At 43.6% G+C, this 20,397-nt stretch overlaps 1 protein-coding gene across 1 annotated transcript in view; it reads right to left on the reverse strand.

Moving 5' to 3' along the window:
• Positions 1–508: 508 nt before the first annotated feature.
• The window catches only part of GNG10 (G protein subunit gamma 10), a 53,489-nt gene continuing 33,600 nt past the window's right edge, over positions 509–20,397 (reverse strand). The window contains exon 2 of the mRNA XM_082270656.1: positions 509–656. Coding sequence (XP_082126782.1) covers positions 531–656 — 126 coding nt within the window. The 3' untranslated portion in view covers positions 509–530. The remainder of the gene's footprint in view (positions 657–20,397) is intronic.

Below are 20,397 nucleotides of genomic sequence, written 5' to 3' on the forward strand. Positions count from 1 at the left end.
ATTCAACTCCTTGAGCGGGTATGTGTGGGTAGGGTTTTTTTTCTCCATCCAGGAATTTGCCTTTAACGGGAGTTAAATAAGATCACAGGAGCAGATACAGCAGAACTCTGACTGGGAGAAGGTGGAGCAGCACTAGGAGCCGACTGCATGTGCTGCTTTTTCTTACAAGGAATATGCCAATGTGCAAGGGGCAGTGTGGGTAGAGAGATGAGCTGCTGCTGCTCCTTCCCTGTCCAGCAATAGGCCACAATTTGGAAGCGGACCAAAGCTTTTTAACTTGCAGCATTGGAAAGTCAGGTCGCCAGCATTAGTGTGCCGTTGGGCTTGGCTTTGTAAATCTCAGGACTGGCAGTACAGAATTACAAACCCTTTGAAAGGCAAAGCAGCTCTCATATACAATATATATTTTCAATTGTTTGTTTAGCGGTTTTCTAGTTCAGCTTTAAATATTTATATTGGTTAGCATTTACAATAAGAATTCCTAGCTTTACTTACTTACTTACATCACATCGGTGATTAGTGCAGCATCCTCAGAGAAGTGCACAAGATCTGGGCTCCCGGAATGGATTACTTCCAGCTGGCATTCCAACCAGCAAAGCATCTTTACAGGCATTCTGCATGCAGTACTGTTGGAGCTCTGCTGCTGCCTGGGAAACCTACAAAAGGAACAAAAACATCAATACTACAGCCTGTGTTACAGCTTCCTTATTACATTGCACTAACAGTGACAAAATCATCCCTACTTAATACCAATCCTGTATGTGGAAGGGTCTAGGTGTGAGATGTGACTTGCTTTGTTGCTAAGTCTATCTTCGGCGATTAAATACCACCATATCTGGCTGCACTTGTCCAAGTCCTCTCCCGACCCCTTAGAAGTCTATGGGATTGTAAAGCACAGGGACAGCCAGCAGCGGAAATCTTACAGCACGGGATGGATACAATCCCGAAGGCCGCATGCAGGGGATCTCAATAAGTACAGATCTGTGGAGGGGAGCAATGATTTTGGTCAGAGCACAAGGGCAAAAAGAGTAAGCACACTTTGGGGTCAATTACTAAAGGCAAATAGACTGTGCACTTTGCAAAGTTCAGTTGCACTCTAAGTGCAGTTGCTCTGGAGCTTAGTAAATGAGGTAAACCTTCACTTTACAAAGAATACCCAATCACATGCAAGGAAAATAAGAAAACAGCATTTTTGCTTGCACAGGATTGGATGATGGATGTCAGCAGAGCTTCTGCTCATTTACTAAGCTTTAGAGCAGAGGTGTCAAACTCAATTTCATCTCGGACCACATAAGCATTATGGTCTCACTCAAAGGGCCAGTTGTGTCTGTAAGAATAGATGTCCAGAGCACACCCCCTTACATGAGAAGTCAAGAGTCCCTCACCCTCTCTTACATACAGTGCACCCCCCCTTCTATGTGCTGCTCCTGGGAAGAAGCCGGAGGCGGCGCTGGGAAGTAGCAAGTGTGGGGTCTGGAGGAGGACCAGAGGAGGGTTGGAGTCAGCTGCAGGAATCTGCTGAATGCTGAGACCTTGGAAGGTGGAGACAAGAGCGTGCTGTGGCTAGATTGTAAGCTCTAACGAGCAGGGCCCTCTGATTCCTCTTGTTCCAAATTGTATTGTAAATGTAATGTCTGCCTTCATTTTGTTAAGCGCTGAGCAAACTGTTGGCACTATATAAATCCTGTATAATAATACACAGAGGCGCAGGATCTGTAGGAGGAATTCTGACCTCCTCTCTGTTGCTGACTGCTTAGACAGAGGGGGTGGCAGAGATGAACTTCTCCGCAGCTGCATGGAGAAGCGCAGGATCTGGTGGAGGAGTTCTCCCCTCCTCTCTGCTGCTGACCGCTGAGAAAAGGTAGGGTGGAAATGAGAGGGGTTGCCACAGCTGTAGGAGAGGTGCGAGGGCCACATGAAATGGCATGGAAGGCTGGATTCGGCCTGCCAGCCTTGTGTTTGACACAGGTGCATTAGAGTAACTGCTCTCGCAGAGTGCAACTGCAAAGTGCACAGTCTATTTGCCTTTAGTCAAATCAACCCCTTTGTCTGAAACTGCACTTATTCTTTAAGCTTTTCTTTTTCTGAAAATGCACTTTATTCTTTACACAAAGCAAGTCACATCTTACATCTAGACCAGTGATAAAGCAACACACAGCATCTAAAATGCCAAAATGGAATTTACGGTTTCATTTTGAGATAGATTAGAGCCATTAAGAAAAAAAAAAAAAAAAACACCATTAAATAATTAAATGCATGCCACATTTAATGGAAATCATCTTGTATCTACACAGTTTCTTTTTTTTATCATTTTACATATACTGAAAACTACAATTACCTAGTAAGATATACATTTTGACAAGTAACACCCAATCTACTACTACACAGTGATCTCACTCTGCTTCTGCGTATCGAACCAGCATTGGATACGTTTCCAAACATTGCTAACCATCAACTATCACATGCAGTTTAGTCTAACAGCTCTATAGGGGACCAACAAGGGAGGGAAAACATTTTACAGCCAACAGCACAGCTTAAAGTTGTTATAAAGCCTCAACATGTTTTACCCTAATGCATTCCTTGCATTAAGGAAAAAAAAAAAAATGTTTAGGTATCAGCAACCCCCCTCATACCCCTTTTTACTTACCTTAGCCCTTATTTGATCCAGTGCCCTGCACATCTGCAGCTCTTCTCTCCCCTCACTTCTGAGTTTCGCTAGCTTTGTTGGGGCATCAGGAGCCATTAGCTCTCAGTGCTGTCAATCAATGCCAGTGGCGAGGGAGCGGGGACGGGGCCAGGTCCCGCTGTCTGTGCCAATGGATGCAGCAGCGTGGGCTCAGGAGTGAGCCCGCACGAGTGCCCCCATGGGAAGCAGCTTCCCGTTGGGGGCACTGGATAGAGAGGAGGGGCCAGGAGCGTCGGCGGGGGATCCAAGAAGAGGAGGTTCAATGCCGCTCTGTGCAAATCCATTGCACCAAGCAGGTAAAAATAGACATATTATTTAAAAAAAAAAAAAGTTTTACCTTTACAATCTCTTTAAAGGTATAGGATTGCAATATGTTTTGCATATGTGTTTTGAAGTGAAACTGTACTTTTCCCAGGATAGTACAAATACCCTCCAAAATTACCCCTTTTTGGAAAGTAGACATAAGGGTAAAATAAAGGTGAAAAAAGGTGATTTTGATTATGTTTTTGATACATTTGATATGTTTTCTAATTTAAATAAAATATGGGTTTATGAAATTTGCAAATGCACTCTGTTTTTATGTAGATTTTACAGAGCATCCCACCTTTTTTGAACTGGGGTTGTATGTAGCATATGTGTTTTAGCATTTTTAGAAAGTTGCACTAATGCTCATTTGCAGAATTGAATTACCGTATATACTCGAGTATAAGCCCACATTTTCAGTATGTTTTTTCATGCTGAAAAAGCCCCCCTCGGCTTATACTCGAGTCACGATCTCCCTTACATTTTCCCTGGTCAGTGCGCATGTGCCAACGTCGCTCGGGAAAGCCCGTACACGTTCGGCTATTCCCGGGCAGAGGGCACATGCACAGTGACGTGTTGGCGCCGGGCAGAGCCATTTTTAAATGTAAGGCAGAAAGGTAAGTGAGACTCCTCCGCAGCCCCTGCATCTCCTCAGAAGATGCAGTGCTGCGGGCATGGTACAGGAGATTGTCCTGTACCATGCCCGCAGCACTGCATCTCCTGTACCATGCCTGTACCATCTGTGCCGCCATGCCTGTACCATCTGTACCATGCATGAACCATCTCCTGTGCCATGCCTGTACCATCTCCTGTGCCATGCCTGTACCATCTCCTGTGCCATGCCTGTACCACGTCCGCAGCTCCTGCATGAATCCCCTGTTTTGTATCTCATGGTGGTCCAGATGGGTCAAGTAGCGGCTGTATTTCCCACCCTAGGCTTATACTCGAGTCAATAAGTTTTCCCAATTTTTAGTGGTAAAATTAGGTGCCTCGGCTTATATTCAGGTCGGCTTATACTCGAGTATATGCAGTACTTTAAAATAAAAAGCAGTAGACCTCTCCGTGTTGGGCACTAGGCATTTGCATTGTCTGGAATGTGATTTTGACTTCATTTAACGTTACACCAGCCAGTATAGACATTGCAATGCCAAACTGACCCAACAAAAAAAATTAAGAACTCTTAATAACAACAAATATATCCACATATTTTAGAGACAAACATGTTCATGATCTCTACACTTCACTGCAGAAAGATCAGCAATTAGCTTGGTCTAGCAGATGGTTTATATGTTTAGACCAAAGAAAACATATGACAAAAAAGCTTTAAGCCCCCATTCACACTGGGGCGACGCTACTTCGCACCGCGACCTCCGAGGTCGTGGTGCGAGCAGCGCGCCGCTACCTCGGAGCGGCCGCCACGGACTTCGTAACATTGAAGTCTATGGCGGTTGCCTCCTGGTCGCCCCAAAGAAGCTCCGGACCCTTTTTCTGAGTCGGAGCGACTTGTGTCGCTCCTATCAGAACGGGTCCGCAGCTTCCCTATGGGAGGCGACCTGCGGCGACCTGTGAGGCGACCAGGTCGCCTCACAGGTCGCCCCAGTGTGAACGGGGGCTCATACTCATATAAAAATAAGTACAAATGTAATCAAAGCAAACATAATCCATGTAAATAAGATGTAATGGTTGAAATAATCCCCACTCGTTTCAATTCCTGCTCTTGATATAAAGTTATTTTAGGAAAGTGTATTTCTGAATGTTTTAAGGACAATGCTCCCATTTCCAAAGTATGTCGTTTTTCCACAACTAATGCTAGACTGCAGGAATAAATGCTGGGGAGAGGTCAGTGGTTTAACTGCATGCAAATATGAAGCCAGAAAAATATTTCATTTTATGTCTTGAAGGGGATGAAAAATTGAAAAATAAGACAAAATAAGAGTTCCCACTACCACGTCCCTGGGACAATCAAGGGTTGAACTCCAAGCAAATATAGAATACACAAATGAAAGTGGTTGTAAAGGTAGAAGGTATTTTTTACCTTTAAAAAATTGTACACATTAAGGAAAAAAAACAAAAACAAACATTCTGTGTGCAGCTCCCCCCCCCCTTATACTTACCTGAGCCTATTCTTGATCCAGCACTTTGCCTGAGAGCAGTGACTCACTCTGCTCTCTCCGTTCTCACAGGGCAGATTGCTAGCTCTTTTGGCTCCTGGTGCTGTAAATCAAAGCCTGTGACAAGGGAGCAGGGCTGTGCCGCACTGTCTTTGTCTCAGAATCGAGTCCGCAGAAGTGCCACAATTAGAGTATTGGGGCTGCTGTGTGCAAAACCATAGCAGGTTAGTATTACATATACATACATATATACAGTGGGTACGGAAAGTATTCAGACCCCCTTAAATTTTTCACTCTTTGTTATATTGCAGCCATTTGCTAAAATCATTTAAGTTCATTCTTCTTCCTCATGAATGTACACATAGCACCCCATACTGACAGAAAAACACAGAATTGTTGACATTGTTGCAGATTTATTAAAAAAGAAAAACTGAAATATCACATGGTCCTAAGTATTCAGACCCTTTGCTGTGACACTCATATATTTAACTCAGGTGCTTTCCATTTCTTCTGATCATCCTTGAGATGGTTCTACACCTTCATTTGAGTCCAGCTGTGTTTGATTATACTGATTGGACTTGATTAGGAAAGCCACACACCTGTCTATATAAGACCTTCCAGATCACAATGCATGTCAGAGCAAATGAGAATCATGAGGTCAAAAGGAACTGCCTGAAGAGCTCAGAGACAGAATTGTGGCAAGGCACAGATCTGGCCAAGGTTACAAAAAGATTTCTGCTGCACTTAAGGTTCCTAAGAGCACAGTGGCCTCCATAATCCTCAAATGGAAGACGTTTGGGACGACCAGAACCCTTCCTAGAGCTGGCCGTCCGGCCAAACTGAGCTATCGGGGGAGAAGAGCCTTGGTGAGAGAGGTAAAGAAGAACCCAAAGATCACTGTGGCTGAGCTCCAGAGATGCAGTCAGGAGATGGGAGAAAGTTGTAGAAAGTCAACCATCACTGCAGCCCTCCACCAGTCGGGGCTTTATGGCAGAGTGGCCCGACAGAAGCCTCTCCTCAGTGTAAGACACATGAAAGCCCGCATGGAGTTTGCTAAAAAACACCTGAAGGACTCCAAGATGGTGAGAAATAAGATTCTCTGGTCTGATGAGACCAAAATAGAACTTTTTGGCCTTAATTCTAAGCGGTATGTGTGGAGAAAACCAGGCACTGCTCATCACCTGTCCAATACAGTCCCAACAGTGAAGCATGGTGGTGGCAGCATCATGCTGTGGGGGTGTTTTTCAGCTGCAGGGACAGGATGACTGGTTGCAATCGAGGGAAAGATGAATGCGGCCAAGTACAGGGATATCCTGGACAAAAACCTTCTCCAGAGTGCTCTGGACCTCAGACTGGGCCGAAGGTTTACCTTCCAACAAGACAATGACCCTAAGCACACAGCTAAAATAATGAAGGAGTGGCTTCACAACAACTCCGTGACTGTTCTTGAATGGCCCAGCCAGTGCCCTGACTTAAACCCAATTGAGCATCTCTGGAGAGACCTAAAAATGGCTGTCCACCAACGTTTACCATCCAACCTGACAGAACTGGAGAGGATCTGCAAGGAGGAATGGCAGAGGATCCCCAAATCCAGGTGTGAAAGACTTGTTGCATCTTTCCCAAAAAGACTCCTGGCTGTATTAGATCAAAAGGGGGCTTCTACTAAATACTGAGCAAAGGGTCTGAATACTTAGGACCATGTGATATTTCAGTTTTTCTTTTTTAATAAATCTGCAACAATGTCAACAATTCTGTGTTTTTCTGTCAGTATGGGGTGCTATGTGTACATTCATGAGGAAGAAGAATGAACTTAAATGATTTTAGCAAATGGCTGCAATATAACAAAGAGTGAAACATTTAAAGGGGTCTGAATACTTTCCGTACCCACTGTATATATATATATATATATATATATATATATATATATATATATATATATATATATACACACACATATATATATATATATATATATATATATATATATATATATATATATATATATATATATATATATATATATATATATATATATATATATATATATATATATATATATATATATATATATGAAATAGGTTTAAAATCAATTTAAAGTTGAAGTCCAGCCAAGGAATCCCCCCCTCCATAATCATTATCATACCACCATTGCTAGTTATTTGCTGCAGCAGGTCAAAATAAAACCCAGCCTGAATGTCTCAAGTTATCACCTAGATCCACATTGCATCCCAAATCATCACTTTGCTCGTTCAAAGTGGAAGGTTGTTTTTTTATGTGTTTACATGATATATTCTCAAGAGCGGTCTATCAGCAGGGTCCTCACAGGTCCTAAAGACTCCAATGGTAATGTGGACAAGACTGGTCATTGGTGGGCATGTATTGCAGAGCTGTATAATCTGTCCCCGCTGGAGTTAGGCAAATTAATGGGTTTTTCAACCGGACAATAGGTAGGTTGAAGCCATGGGGGGGAGGTAAGTGATTTTTTTTTTTTTTTTTTTTTGTGCCCAGATACAGGCTTCAATCAATCATATCTCCCTAACAGTTCCGTGTCTTAAATGTATAGTCAGAGTTGAAGCTCAAAGACCGCAGACACAATATCCAAGACTGCCACAGCTACTACATATAATGCAGTCAGCAAATAGGAGATTGCATCAATCACCTTCATCCAACGCTCATTTCAGCAGATATTGCATGCACTCCCACTGTCAATCTAGTTTAACATTTCAGCTGTTGTGCAGGAATTGATGGTCATTTATTATAAAGAATGATATTAGTTACATTCAGCAGAGTTTAAAGAAAGTTTAGCAATAATTTTAACTCATAAGGACTAGAATGAAAGATACTATATTTGCCTCACTTTCTTCTAAGGCCTAGATTTATAAAGTAGTGAATGTGAAATGAACCAAACACGCAAGTAGGTGTGCAGAGGCAGGAGAACGGTCCCAAACGCATTGTGTGTCCGGAGCCGATCACCTGCCCCTGCCTGCCTATCCAATTAGGACAAGCAGCTGTGTCCAAACAGCCACTGCATCCCCATGGAGTAACTAGGCATCTCCAGCTTCATAAACAATTGCCCCATTCATGCTGTACAAGCCACAGCACCGAATAAAGCTTTAAGTTGCCGTGATTAATTCAGCTGCAGTTTTTCGGGTAATATCATGAAATGTTTGGGTAATATGTTCATTGCTTTACAAATCTGCCCCTAAGTCCTACCTCTTAAAAGGGAGTCTTTCAATCACAATAAACTACAAAATGACTTTTTTTAAAGTAGACGTCTAGGCCTAACTAAGCTTAACCCCTTGGAGCTGGCGCCCTCCAGCCCTTTAAGGGGTTTAGAATGCTGGGAGGTGGGGCGGGGTTTTGTGATCATGTAAACACCGTGATTGGCTGTCACACTGGTCATATGATCAGAAAACTCTCAATTGCAAGCAGCTTTCCGTTAGCGGCTGGTAACTGTGTCGGGAGCGCGCTTTAGGTACAGCTGTATGTGCACTAATGCACACAAATATCCGGCAACAAGAGGTTGAAATTGCACCCACCCCCCTTCCAACACCTATACTAACTACCCAGTAAAAGGATAAATCCTTGCACAGAAAAGGTAAGTATAACATGTTTGTTTTTTTTATTTAAAAAAATCCAAACCTTTACAACCCCTTTAACCACCTAACAACCGCCTACCACAGATTTACTGCGGTAGGCAGCCGCTCCTGGGAAAAGTGAAGTAGGTCTATGTCGCTCGCTCTCAGGAGGCTAGGGGGCGAGTGCGCGCCTCCGGTGGCGCGCTCCCGCCTCCGCTCGTCAGTGGGGAAGCCGATGCGTGCGTCAGGGAGCTCTGATTGCCGCCTGACACCCGCGATCGTTACCCGCTGAGAAGAACGGTCGGCTGTTGTAAACACAGCCGACCATCCATCTCCCTGAAATGATCACAGAGCTCATGTGATCCTTCTATATAGGATCACATGTCTCTATGGTCATTTCAGAACCCACGCCCCCCCAAGTTAGAATCACTCCTCTAGGCACACATTTAACCCCTTGATCACCCATAGTGTTAACCCCTTCCCTGCCAGTGTCATTATTACAGTAACAGTGCATATTTTTAGCACTGATTACTGTAGTAATGTCACTGGTCCCCCCAAAAGTGTCAAAAATGTCAGTCAGGGGTCCAATCTGTCCGCCGCAATGTCGCAGTCCCGCAAAAAAAAAAAAAAATCGCAGACTGCCACCATTGCTAAAAAAAATGACATAAATCTTTCCCGTAGTTAGTAGACGCGATAACTTTTGTACAAACCAATCAAAATACTCGTATTGCATTTTTTTTTTTACCAAAAAAATGTAGCAGAAAACAAATTGGCCTAAAGTGTTAAAAAATTTTGATTTTTAAATTATTTTTTTTGAGAATGTCCTATAGCAGAATGTGAAAAATATGTTTTTTTTTTTTTTTCAAAATTGTCGATCTTTTTTTGTTTATAGCGCAAAAAAATTAAAAAATCGCACAGAAAGAAAGCTCTATTTGTGGGTAAAAAAGGACACAAATTTTGTTTTGGTACAGCATCGCACGACCACGCAATTGTCCGTTAAAATAACGCAGTGCCGAATCGCAAATTAGGGCCTGGTCATTAAGGGGGTAAATCCTTCCGGCCTTAAAGTGGTTAATGAAAAGGAGTCATTTTTTGTATTTTTTATTATTTATGTTTGTTTTTAACGCAATTTTACAAAAATCTAATTTTTTTTTTCATCCAAATGGGTTGACAGGGTCAAAGTGTTGGCACCTCAAGACCTCTAAAAGGGAGGGTCAGGTGGTAGAAAAGGTAATAGCTGTGGGGGATGAGATGATGGAGAATGTAAAAGTACAGTTGTTCGGAGAAGAGATGGGTTTTCAGGGATCATCTAAAAGTGGATAGAGTGGGAGATAGTCGGACAGATTGGGGTAGGGAATTTCATAGGATGGAAGATGTGTGGGAGAAGTCTTGGAGGTGAGGGAGGTGACAAGGAAGCTAGTCTTGGGAGGAACAAAGAACAATTTGATTGGTATTTTCACCTTTTCATTTTTAGGGTTTACATTGGGTTTACATTTACTTAACACAATTTTCTATAGAATGCAATAGATATTCAGCGCCAAGACAAACTATCAAGCAATCAATTGCAAGCTAAGCACTAAAAAGGTAAAAAAAAAAGGTCAAAACACAATACCTCTATAACACATATAAATCGAAATAGTGCAGCACAAAAGGTAAATCAATAAACAGACAAGCAAAAAAGTAGATAAGGTCACGTGGGCTTTGACGCAACTAGTCAGGAAGGAGTTGGGTACATCACTTCCAGTTTTCGGCCGATCCCGGAAGTTCATGGTTTCTGATGAGGTTATAATCAATTTTAAATGAATCATTGTCAGGGCCATTGATCGGTCAAAGAAGGATTAATACTCCCAATTGTGGGAATGCGTGAAGAGACCCTATGGGTCGCATGTAAGAGGGGAGCGGTTAGTAGAGTTAAAGGTGAAGGGGCTGGATGCACTGTACCACTTGCATGTCTCCCGAGCACTTTATCACACAGCGGTCTATCTTTGTGGATGAAAGACCACTTTTACATGGACTTTTATGCAGGTCTGTTTATTTTTTTAACTTTTGTGCTGCACAATTTCCTCCTTCAAATGACATTCTCTCAGAAGACGCCACGCAGCGGCGCGATCGGTCACTGGCTGCCTCTTCTGGATTAGAAGCTTACTGCAAAGTTGTGGATGCGAGCAAACCCCCCCACCCTACGGCAGTGGATGGCCGAGATCAATTCTACCCTTCCATATAAATGTTTAGTATTCCTCCATAGGGGATGAGCCAAAAAATATGATCGGGTTTGGGGGTCGTTGGCTGGAGAACTCCCGCACATGTACAGGTCAGTCGTGAATGCACCTTTTCTCCTGCAGACCTCTAAATTGATGTTGAGGGTCGTGACTAGGCAACCTCCCTGTTGGTGGACCCCATATGGTATTGCTATACTTGTATATATACGGTGGGCCATGGGTTGTGGTCGGGCTCCTCACCTTTGAATATTCTGATGTCTGTATTGACCTCTAATATCCAATCCTGATGTTACACATTCAGATGCATATACGCTTACACCTCTCGTTTTATTTTCCTGTATACACTGACTTCTCATGTTTTGTATTTTGCTTCACTGTGTTAATCTGTTTAATACTTTTAAATAAACTGCATTTTGAAAGTCAAAAAATGGCATCTGAAAATTGGTGGGATATATTAGGCAGCAAGTGAATGTTGTCCATGAAGTTGATGTGGTGAAAGCAGCAAAAAATGGGCATTACGGTTTGTCGTGTATGGAAGCCGTGGTGACCCGTGTCCACTGCCAAAAGTTTCTACAATGGTCACATGAACATCAGAACTGGACTATGAAGCAATGGAAGAAGGTGGCCTGGTCTGATGAACCAGGATTTCTTTTCCATCATGCGGATAGCTGGGTGTGTGTGTCACTTACCTGGGGAAGAGATGGCACCAGGATGCGGTATAAGAAGGCAAGTTGGCAGAGGCAGTGTGATGCTTATGGCAATGTTCTGCTGGGAAACTTTGGGTCCTGCCATTCATGTGGATGTTACTTTGGTGTCCATGCCTAAATGGGTCAGGGCTGTTTTAGCAAAAAAGGGGCCACTCTCAATATTAGGTGGGTGGTCATAACGTTATGGCAGATCGGTGTATATACCATAGTTTGTGAACTCTATAACTTCCCTACAGTCTAAATAATATACACCGATTTGGGTTATTTTGAAAGAAGAAATACATTTTGAGCCGGTTCACACTGAGGCGATCCGACTTCGAGGGGCGACCTGTGACTTGCAGGGACTTCACATAATGGAAGTCTATGCAAGTCGCTCCCAGGTCGCCCCAAAGTAGTACAGGACCCTTTTTCTAAGTCGGAGCGACTTGTGTCGCTCCTATTAGAACGGGTCCTGTACTACTCAATGGCGAGAGACCGACCGACCGCGACCTGTCAGGCGACTTGGTCGCCTGACAAGTCGCGTTAGTCTGAATGAGGTCTTAGACCTAAATTTAGGAAGAAAGGTTATTTATTTTTAAAATTTTATAAAGGAAACTAAGAAAAACCTTTTTTTTTTTTTTTTTTACAAATTTCAATCTTTTTATTTAGAAAAAAGCCCAGTGGTGAATAAACACCTCCTATAGAAAGCTCTATTTGTGTGAAAAATATAATAAAGATGTATGATGAATAAACAGCCCGTAATGGCACTGCTTCAATCATATGTGTCACCTATATACCAAAACATAAATAAAAAATGTTATGTCTACTCGATATTACAACAGTATCAGATCAATGGTCATACATATTCACACACACACTGTATATCCACAGTTTGAAGAAGCAATCTGCTTTGGAGGCACCTATTTTGTTGTTCAATGTGGAATCAGGCCATGGGTCTATGTTCATAAAGAGCAAAACAAAAAGGTAGTGTATTCTTTGAAGCAGAGTTCACATGTCACAGGTGTTTTCCTGCAGGTGCACGGATCCTATGACAGTCCAGGTCAGCCACAAAACATTACAAGGATTGTAAATAAAAGAAAAAAAAAAAAAACTTAATATAAATACATTATGAAATCTCTAATTGTGAAAACCAGCTGCCAGCCAAAAGAGTGATATACAAGTCCTTATATGATGATATACAAAACTGCGGTTCTAGTAAAGAGTCTTTTAAACAACATATACAGTATATAAAAGGGCAACTATGGTAATGAGACTCTTCAGCGCAAACGTCATTTAAAAAAAAAAAAAATAATAAATAATATATATATATATATATATATATATATATATATATATATATATATACACATACATACACACACACACATACATCCATGCATACACACACACATATTATATATATATATATATATATATATATATATACACATATATATATATATATATATATATATATATATATATATATACATATACATATACATATATATATATATATATATACAGTCAGGTCCATAAATATTGGGACATTGACACAATTCTAATCTTTTTGGCTCCATGCACCACCACAATTGATTTAAAAGGAAACAAACAAGATGTGCTTCAACTGCAGACTTTCAGCTTTAATTTGAGGGTATTTACATCCAAATCAGGTGAACGGTGTAGGAATTACAACAGTTTGTATATGTGTTTCCCACTTTTCAAGGGACCAAAAGTAACGGGACAGATTAACAATCATAAATCAAACTTTCTCCATTTAATACTTGGTTGCAAATCCTTTGCAGTCAATTACAGCCTGAAGTCTGGAACGCATAGACATCACCAGACGCTGGGTTTCATCCCCGGTGATGCTCTGCCAGGCCTCTACTGCAACTGTCTTCAGTTCCTGCTTGTTCTTGGGGTATTTTCCCTTCAGTTTTGTCTTCAGCAAGTGAAATGCATCCTCAATCGGATTCAGGTCAGGTAATCGACTTGGCCATTGCATACCATTCCACTTTTTTCCCTTAAAAAACTATTGGTTGCTTTCCCAGTATGCTTCGGGTCACTGTCCCTCTGCACTGTGAAGTGCCATCCAATGAGTTCTGAAGCATTTGGCTGAATATGAGCAGATAATATTGCCCAAAACACTTCAGAATTCATCCTGCTGCTTTTGTTAGCAGTCACATCATCAATAAATACAAGAGAACCACTTCCATTGGCAGCTATACATGCCCACGCCATGACACTACCACCACCATGCTTCACTGATGAGGTGGTATGCTTTGGATCATGAGCAGTTCCTTTCCTTCTCCATACTCTTCTCTTCCCATCACTCTGGTACAAGTTGATCTTGGTCTCATCTGTCCATAGGATGTTGTTCCAGAACTGTGAAGGCTTTTTTAGATGTTGTTTAGCAAACTCTAATCTGGCCTTCCTGTTTTTGAGTCTCACCAATGGATTACATCTTGTGGTGAACCCTGTGTATTCACTCTGGTGAAGTCTTCTATTGATTGTTGACTTTGACACACATACACCTACCTCCTGGAGAGTGTTCTTGATCTGGCCAACTGTTGTGAAGGGTGTTTTCTTCACCAGGGAAAGAATTCTTCGGTCATCCACCACAGTTGTTTTCCGTGGTCTTCCGGGTCTTTTGGTGTTGCTGAGCTCACCGGTGCATTCTTTCTTTTTAAGGATGTTCCAAACAGCTGATTTGGCCACACCTAATGTTTTTGCTATCTCTCTGATCGGTTTGTTTTGTTTTTTTCAGCCTATTTATGGCTTGCTTCACTGATAGTGACAGCTCTTTGGATCTCATATTGAGAGTTGACAGCAACAGATTCCAAATGCAAATAGCACACTTGAAATTAACTCTGGACCTTTTATCTGCTCCTTGTAAATGGGATAATGAGGGAATAACACACACCTGGCCATGGAACAGCTGAGCAGCCAATTGTCCCATTAATTTTGGTCCCTTAAAAAGTGGGAGGCACATATACAAACTGTTGTAATTTCTACACCTTTCACCTGATTTGGATGTAAATACCCTCAAATTAAAGCTGAAAGTCTGCAGTTAAAGCACATCTTGTTTGTTTCATTTCAAATCCATTGTGGTGTATAGAGCCAAAAAGATTAGAATTGTGTCGATGTCCCAATATTTATGGACCTGACTGTATATATATTATATATATATATATATATATATATATATACACACACACACACATACATACATACATACATACACACACACATACAGTAGCTCACATAAGTAAACACATCCCTCACATTTTTGAAAATATTTTGTTATATTTTTTCATGTGACAACACTGAGCCCCCGTTCACACTGGGGCGACCTGTGAGGCGACCTGGTCGCCTCACAGGTCGCCTTCCATAGAGAAGCTGCGGACCTGTTCTAGTAGGAGCGACACAAGTCGCTCTGACTTAGAAAAAGGGTCCGGAGCTTCTTTGGGGCGACCCGGAGTGACCTGCATAGACTTCAATGTTAGGAAGTCCGTGCCGGCCGCTCCGAGGTCGCGGGGCGAGCAGCGCGCCGCGACCTATGAGGTCGCCCGGCAAAGTCGGGTCGATGCAATGTGAACGGGGCCTGAGAGAACACAAGTCGCCGTGAGTCGCCTGAAATAGATTAGCACAGGACCCGTTCTAATAGGAGCGACACAAGTCGCTCCGACTTAGAAAAAGGGTCCTGTACTACTTTAGGGCGACCTGGAGCGACCTGCATTGACTTCAATGATATGAGCACCGCGACTTCACAGGTCGCCCCGGCAAGTCGGGTCGCCCCTATGTGAACCGGCTCTGAAGAAATTACACTTTGCTACAATGTAAAGTAGTGAGTGTACAGCTTGTATAACAGTGTAAATTTGCTGTTCCCCCTCAAAGTAACTCAACACACAGCCATTAATGTCTAAACCGCTTGCAACAAAAGTGAGTACACCCCTAACTGAAAAATGTCCAAATTGGGGCCAAACTGTCAATATTTTGCGTGGCCACCAATATTTGACAGCACTGCCTTAGCCCTCTTGGGCATTGAGTTCACCAGAGCTTCACAGGTTGCCACTGGAGTCCTCTTCCACTCTTTTGTTGCTTTGAAGCCCAAAATTAAAATAGACATGTTTTTTGTTTTATTCAGCTGCATTTACTTCTTACATATCCACTTCAGCTCTGGAAGTTTTACCCCCTTAATGACCAGGCCATTTTTTGCGATTCGACACTGCATTACTTTAATAACAAATTTTGCCATTGTGCGATGCTGTACCCTAATACAATTGATGTCCTTTTTTTCCCACAAATAGAACTTTCTTTTGGTGGTATTTGATCACCTGGGCGGTTTTTAGATTTTGCGCTATAAACAAAAAAAGAGCAACAATTTTGAAAAAAAAAAAAACAATATTTTTTACTTTCTGCTATAAAATATTCCCAATAAAAAATTTTAAAAATCCAATTTTTTTATCAGTTTAGGCCAATTTGTATTCTGCTACATGTTTTTGTTAAAAAAAATCCCAAAAAGTGTATTTTAATTGGTTTGCACAAAAGTTATAGCATTTACAAACTACGGGATAGATTTTTGGAATTTTTATTTATTTTTTTGTATTTATTAGTAATGGCCGCGATCAGCGAATTTTAGCGGGACTGCGACATTGCGGCGGACAGATCGGGCCCCTAACATTTTTTACACTTTTTGAGAACCAGTGACATTAATACAGTAATCAGTGCTAAATAATAAGCACTGTTACTGTATAAATGACACTGGCAGGGAAGGGGTTAACACTGGTGGGTGATCAAAGGGGTTAATGTATGCCTAACTGTGATTACTGTGTGGGGGGAAGGTTCTGGGACAGGCACAGAGAGATCACAGTTTCAACTTAGCTGAAACTGCTGATCTTCCCCTGCCTGTATGTCAGAAGAGCCGCGCCTGCTTTGTTTACATAAGCAGGCGGGTCTTCTCTCGGTTTCTCAGACGATCGCGGGAGGGCAGCGGCCACCGCTCCTCCCGCAACACGCCTCCCGCTGTGTCTAATCACAGCAGGAGCGTGGCTCCGGTGGCGTGCGCGTGTCGCCGACACCTCGTGCACGAAATCACGTAGTACCACATGATTTTGTGCAGTCGAGCTGCCCTGCCGCAGTAATACTACGGCGGGCGATTGGCAAGAGGTTAAACACTATATTGTCAAAAGTATTGGGGCACCTGCCTTAATACGCACATGAACTTGAACGGCATCCCAGTCTTAGACCTTAGGGTTCAATATTAAGTTGGCCCACTCTTAGCAGCTAGAGTAGCTTCAACTCTTCTGGGAAGCCTGTCCACAGGGTATAGGAGTGTGTCTATGGGAATTAATAGAATAAGCCTGCACAACCGTCTGTCTGATCCATCTGGAAATAGTCGCAGCAGACGCAGGCAGCCCTTTCTTTGGTCCATCCATGAGAACAAAATGTGAATCTGACTTTCGAAAAGACTAAAAGACTCAGTAGTTGCCAAGTGCACTCTGATTGCCCGAACTACATCCAAAGTATGCAGTGCAAATTCCTTAGGATGTTTAGGCTTAGGACATAAGGAGGGTAACAATGTCCTCATTTAAATGGAAACCACCTTTGGAAGGAAGGACGGATCTGGACAAGGTACCACTTTATCCCTGTGAACCACCAGATAGGGAAAACGACAGGACAATGCCGCCAGTTGTGACAGCCTGCGCGCAGAAGTAATAGCCACCAAGAAGGCCACCTTCTGAGATAAAGTAAGCAGGGGAATCTTCCCAATATTTTTAAAAAGGAGAACTGACCGCATCAAATTAGGATCCCAAGGTGGCAACGGAGGTTGCACCAGGGGTGCCAAGTGTTGCACCACCTGGTTAATGTTACGCTATTGGCCTTTGGAAGAAAACTGCCAAGGCCGAAACCTGACCCTTGAAAGTACTCAAGGCCAAATTTTGATCATCTCCCCGTTGAAAGAAAGCCAAGATCGGAGCCACCGAATAAGAGCAAGGGGGAACAGCCAAAGTATATACGCCACAGGACCACTGCCGAAACGGAGAGTCGGACCAATATTGGAGCCGCATCCAGCGAGGCATCGCAAACAAAATGCAGCCCCTGAATCAACTTATCCGTCATCTCCTTAAAAGGCAGAGGGAAGTTGTACCCCCCTCCAGGTCACAGCGTAGTAACTTAGCCCATTCAGTCAAAGTTTGTGACACAAGCTCAATAGTAAATACCGGTCTGAGCGCAGACCCCGCCAGGGAGTACATATTGGGGGCCACAGACTCCGCCTTTCTATCCGCCGGATACTTAAAGAACGGGGAATCCTCCACTGGAATCCTGGTAGCTTTATTCAGTCTGGAGACCGGGGAGTCCACCATAGGTGGCACAGTCCACTTTTTAATAAGGGACTCCTGAAAGGGGTAGCGCCTAGCAATCCGCTTAGGCACCCCAGGGGGGCGCTTTGGATGGTCCCACTCTTTTTTGACCATGTTGTCAAAATACGCGGGAAGGGGGAACGCCTTAGCCGCTCTGGATGGCTTGTAAGTGCCAAACGTAACCTGCGCCTCAGTCACAGTCGCAGCTGCGTCCTCCATTTTTAGGGTCTCATGCACAGATACAACCAGTGCGTCCACCAGCGCCATTTCTTGCGTGGAGGCGGAGGGAGAAGTGTCATCCTCACTATCAGAGGAGAAAGGGCGCGGGGTAGTAGACCCAGCAAGGAGACCCACGCCTGCGGTGGGTGAATCAGATTCAGAATCTGACACATCAGATGAGGCAGGGGTAGGTGGAGGGCATTTTTTGGGCCCCCGCCATTTACAGGCCACCTCCACCCGGAACACAAAGGATTCCAAGACCGCCAACAGTGTATATATGAATAGCAGGGATCCAGAGGGCCCTGCGGCCTCCTTAAGGGGGTCTGATGGGGAAGAATGTTCCGCAGGGTTCATGTTGCACCAGGGAAACCCCGCAGCAAAAAGTTGAAAAAAACTTTTATTTTTATTTTTTAAAACATCCTACCACGTTATAGCGCCCCCAGGGGTCAGGCAGAACGCACAGAGACCCCCAGCAGAGAGAGAGAGGGAGAGACCCCCCAGACTCACCACCTGCACCAAAGATGCACCAGGAAGGCCCAAAACATCTGCACAGCACAAGTCTGCAGCGGTCTCGATCAGCAGAGAAAAACCTGAGTGTCAGCACTAGGGTATAAGAAAGGGCTCCACCACCACAAAAAACGCCTCTAGGGACTCCAAAAACATGGCGCCATTGATTTTCAATGGGAATCCACTGCAAAATGGCCACTCAGGTGTACCAAGATGGCAGCCGATCTTCCTCAGCACGTGGGCTACAAGAAAATGGCAGCCCCGCACGGCCTACGGAGCTTCTAGGGACCCTCGAGGGGACCCCTCAGCCTCCTGGACAAGATCAACAGGGGTAGGGCCCTGATCGATAGTCTGATCGCCGGTGGTGCATGCCCCCCCGCCCCCACCGTCGGCCTAAGCCCGGTCCTAGCCCCCCAGGAATAGCTCCAATCACCCCATAGCCCCAGTAGTGAGGAAGAGGGAGAGGGGGGACATGTAAGGGGGGGGGGGTGCGTGACAGGACAGAGGGGAACCCGGGAAAGTGAGGGTCCGATTGTCCCCGGAGGGACCCGCTTCCACCCCAAAAGCCTGCCAGGGGGAGAGGGGGGGAACAGTTTACTCACCATACCTGGAACAGTCGGGCGCCATCTCCTGACAGAACCCCTCTCCGCTGAAGTGGGGGGGGCTGTCGGCCAATAGGAACGCTGCGACTTGGGCCTAGACCCGGTCGTATGCGACCCGGCCAGACGTTTAACTCGCAGGGCCAGTCCCCGTCAGGTGGGACTATGTCGCAGCTGACCTATCTATATATCCAGTCCATCGCCCAGATCCGGCTTAGTTGCTTGTAGATCTCACAAGAAAAAAATCAGGTGAAAAAACTATCTAGAAAAAAAACTTTTGCCAGGACCAGAGATCCCAGAAAGGAACTAGGTCCTTACTTCTGACTAGCCAGAATAAAACTGACATGCTATAGCAGGGAGAGAGAGAGGGTATACCCCCTGTGACTGCCCATAGGCGTAGCCAGAACTTTTTTTTCTGCCTAGTGTCCTACTCCTGCAGGGGGCAGCATAACCCTTCTGCTATGAAGAACAGAGACTGCGTCCATCAATGAACGATAGAGAAACATATTCTCCCATTTTTTTTTCTGCACAATATGTTAAAAAAAACAAGCGCATTTGTCCGCATTTGCAAGCATGAGGCGTAAATTACTGACCAAAAAAGCAGTTTTTTCTAATAATTTTTTTTTTTTTTTTCTACTGAAGAATACATAGCGCTTGTTTTTGTGTCTGTGTACACAGGCACATTACAAATAATGGGCTGTATTTTAGCAAAAAAAAAGTAAAAAAAAAAAAAGCTGTACTGAGCTTTTTCAAGCTGCAGTGTGCAAGAGGCCTAAAAGTTTCTTTACTAGTACTGCAGTTTTGTAGATGGTATTACAAGTATTATACTAAACACTACCTAAGGTAAATAAACAGCAAGGATCTGGATTATATCATCCAGTGCAGTTAAAGTACACCTGTCAACAGAACTCTCCCAGGATCTGTCCAGCTTTCCTTCTGGTTCCTTTTTGGCTATTAAAATATTTTTAAGTACAGATGCTGTGTCTGAAGCCTTTGCTAATATGCTTGCTGAACAAAGATAAACTTGGAGGAAGCTGTTCTGTTGGTATTCAGTCTTGCAGCTGCAGATCTGTGAGCAGATAGATCAGCAATTTGTTAACCACTTGATGACCGCCCTATAGCAG

This window comes from Pelophylax lessonae, assembly GCF_965119305.1.
Source record: "Pelophylax lessonae genome assembly, chromosome: 1".
Taxonomy (NCBI): Eukaryota; Metazoa; Chordata; class Amphibia; order Anura; family Ranidae; genus Pelophylax; species Pelophylax lessonae.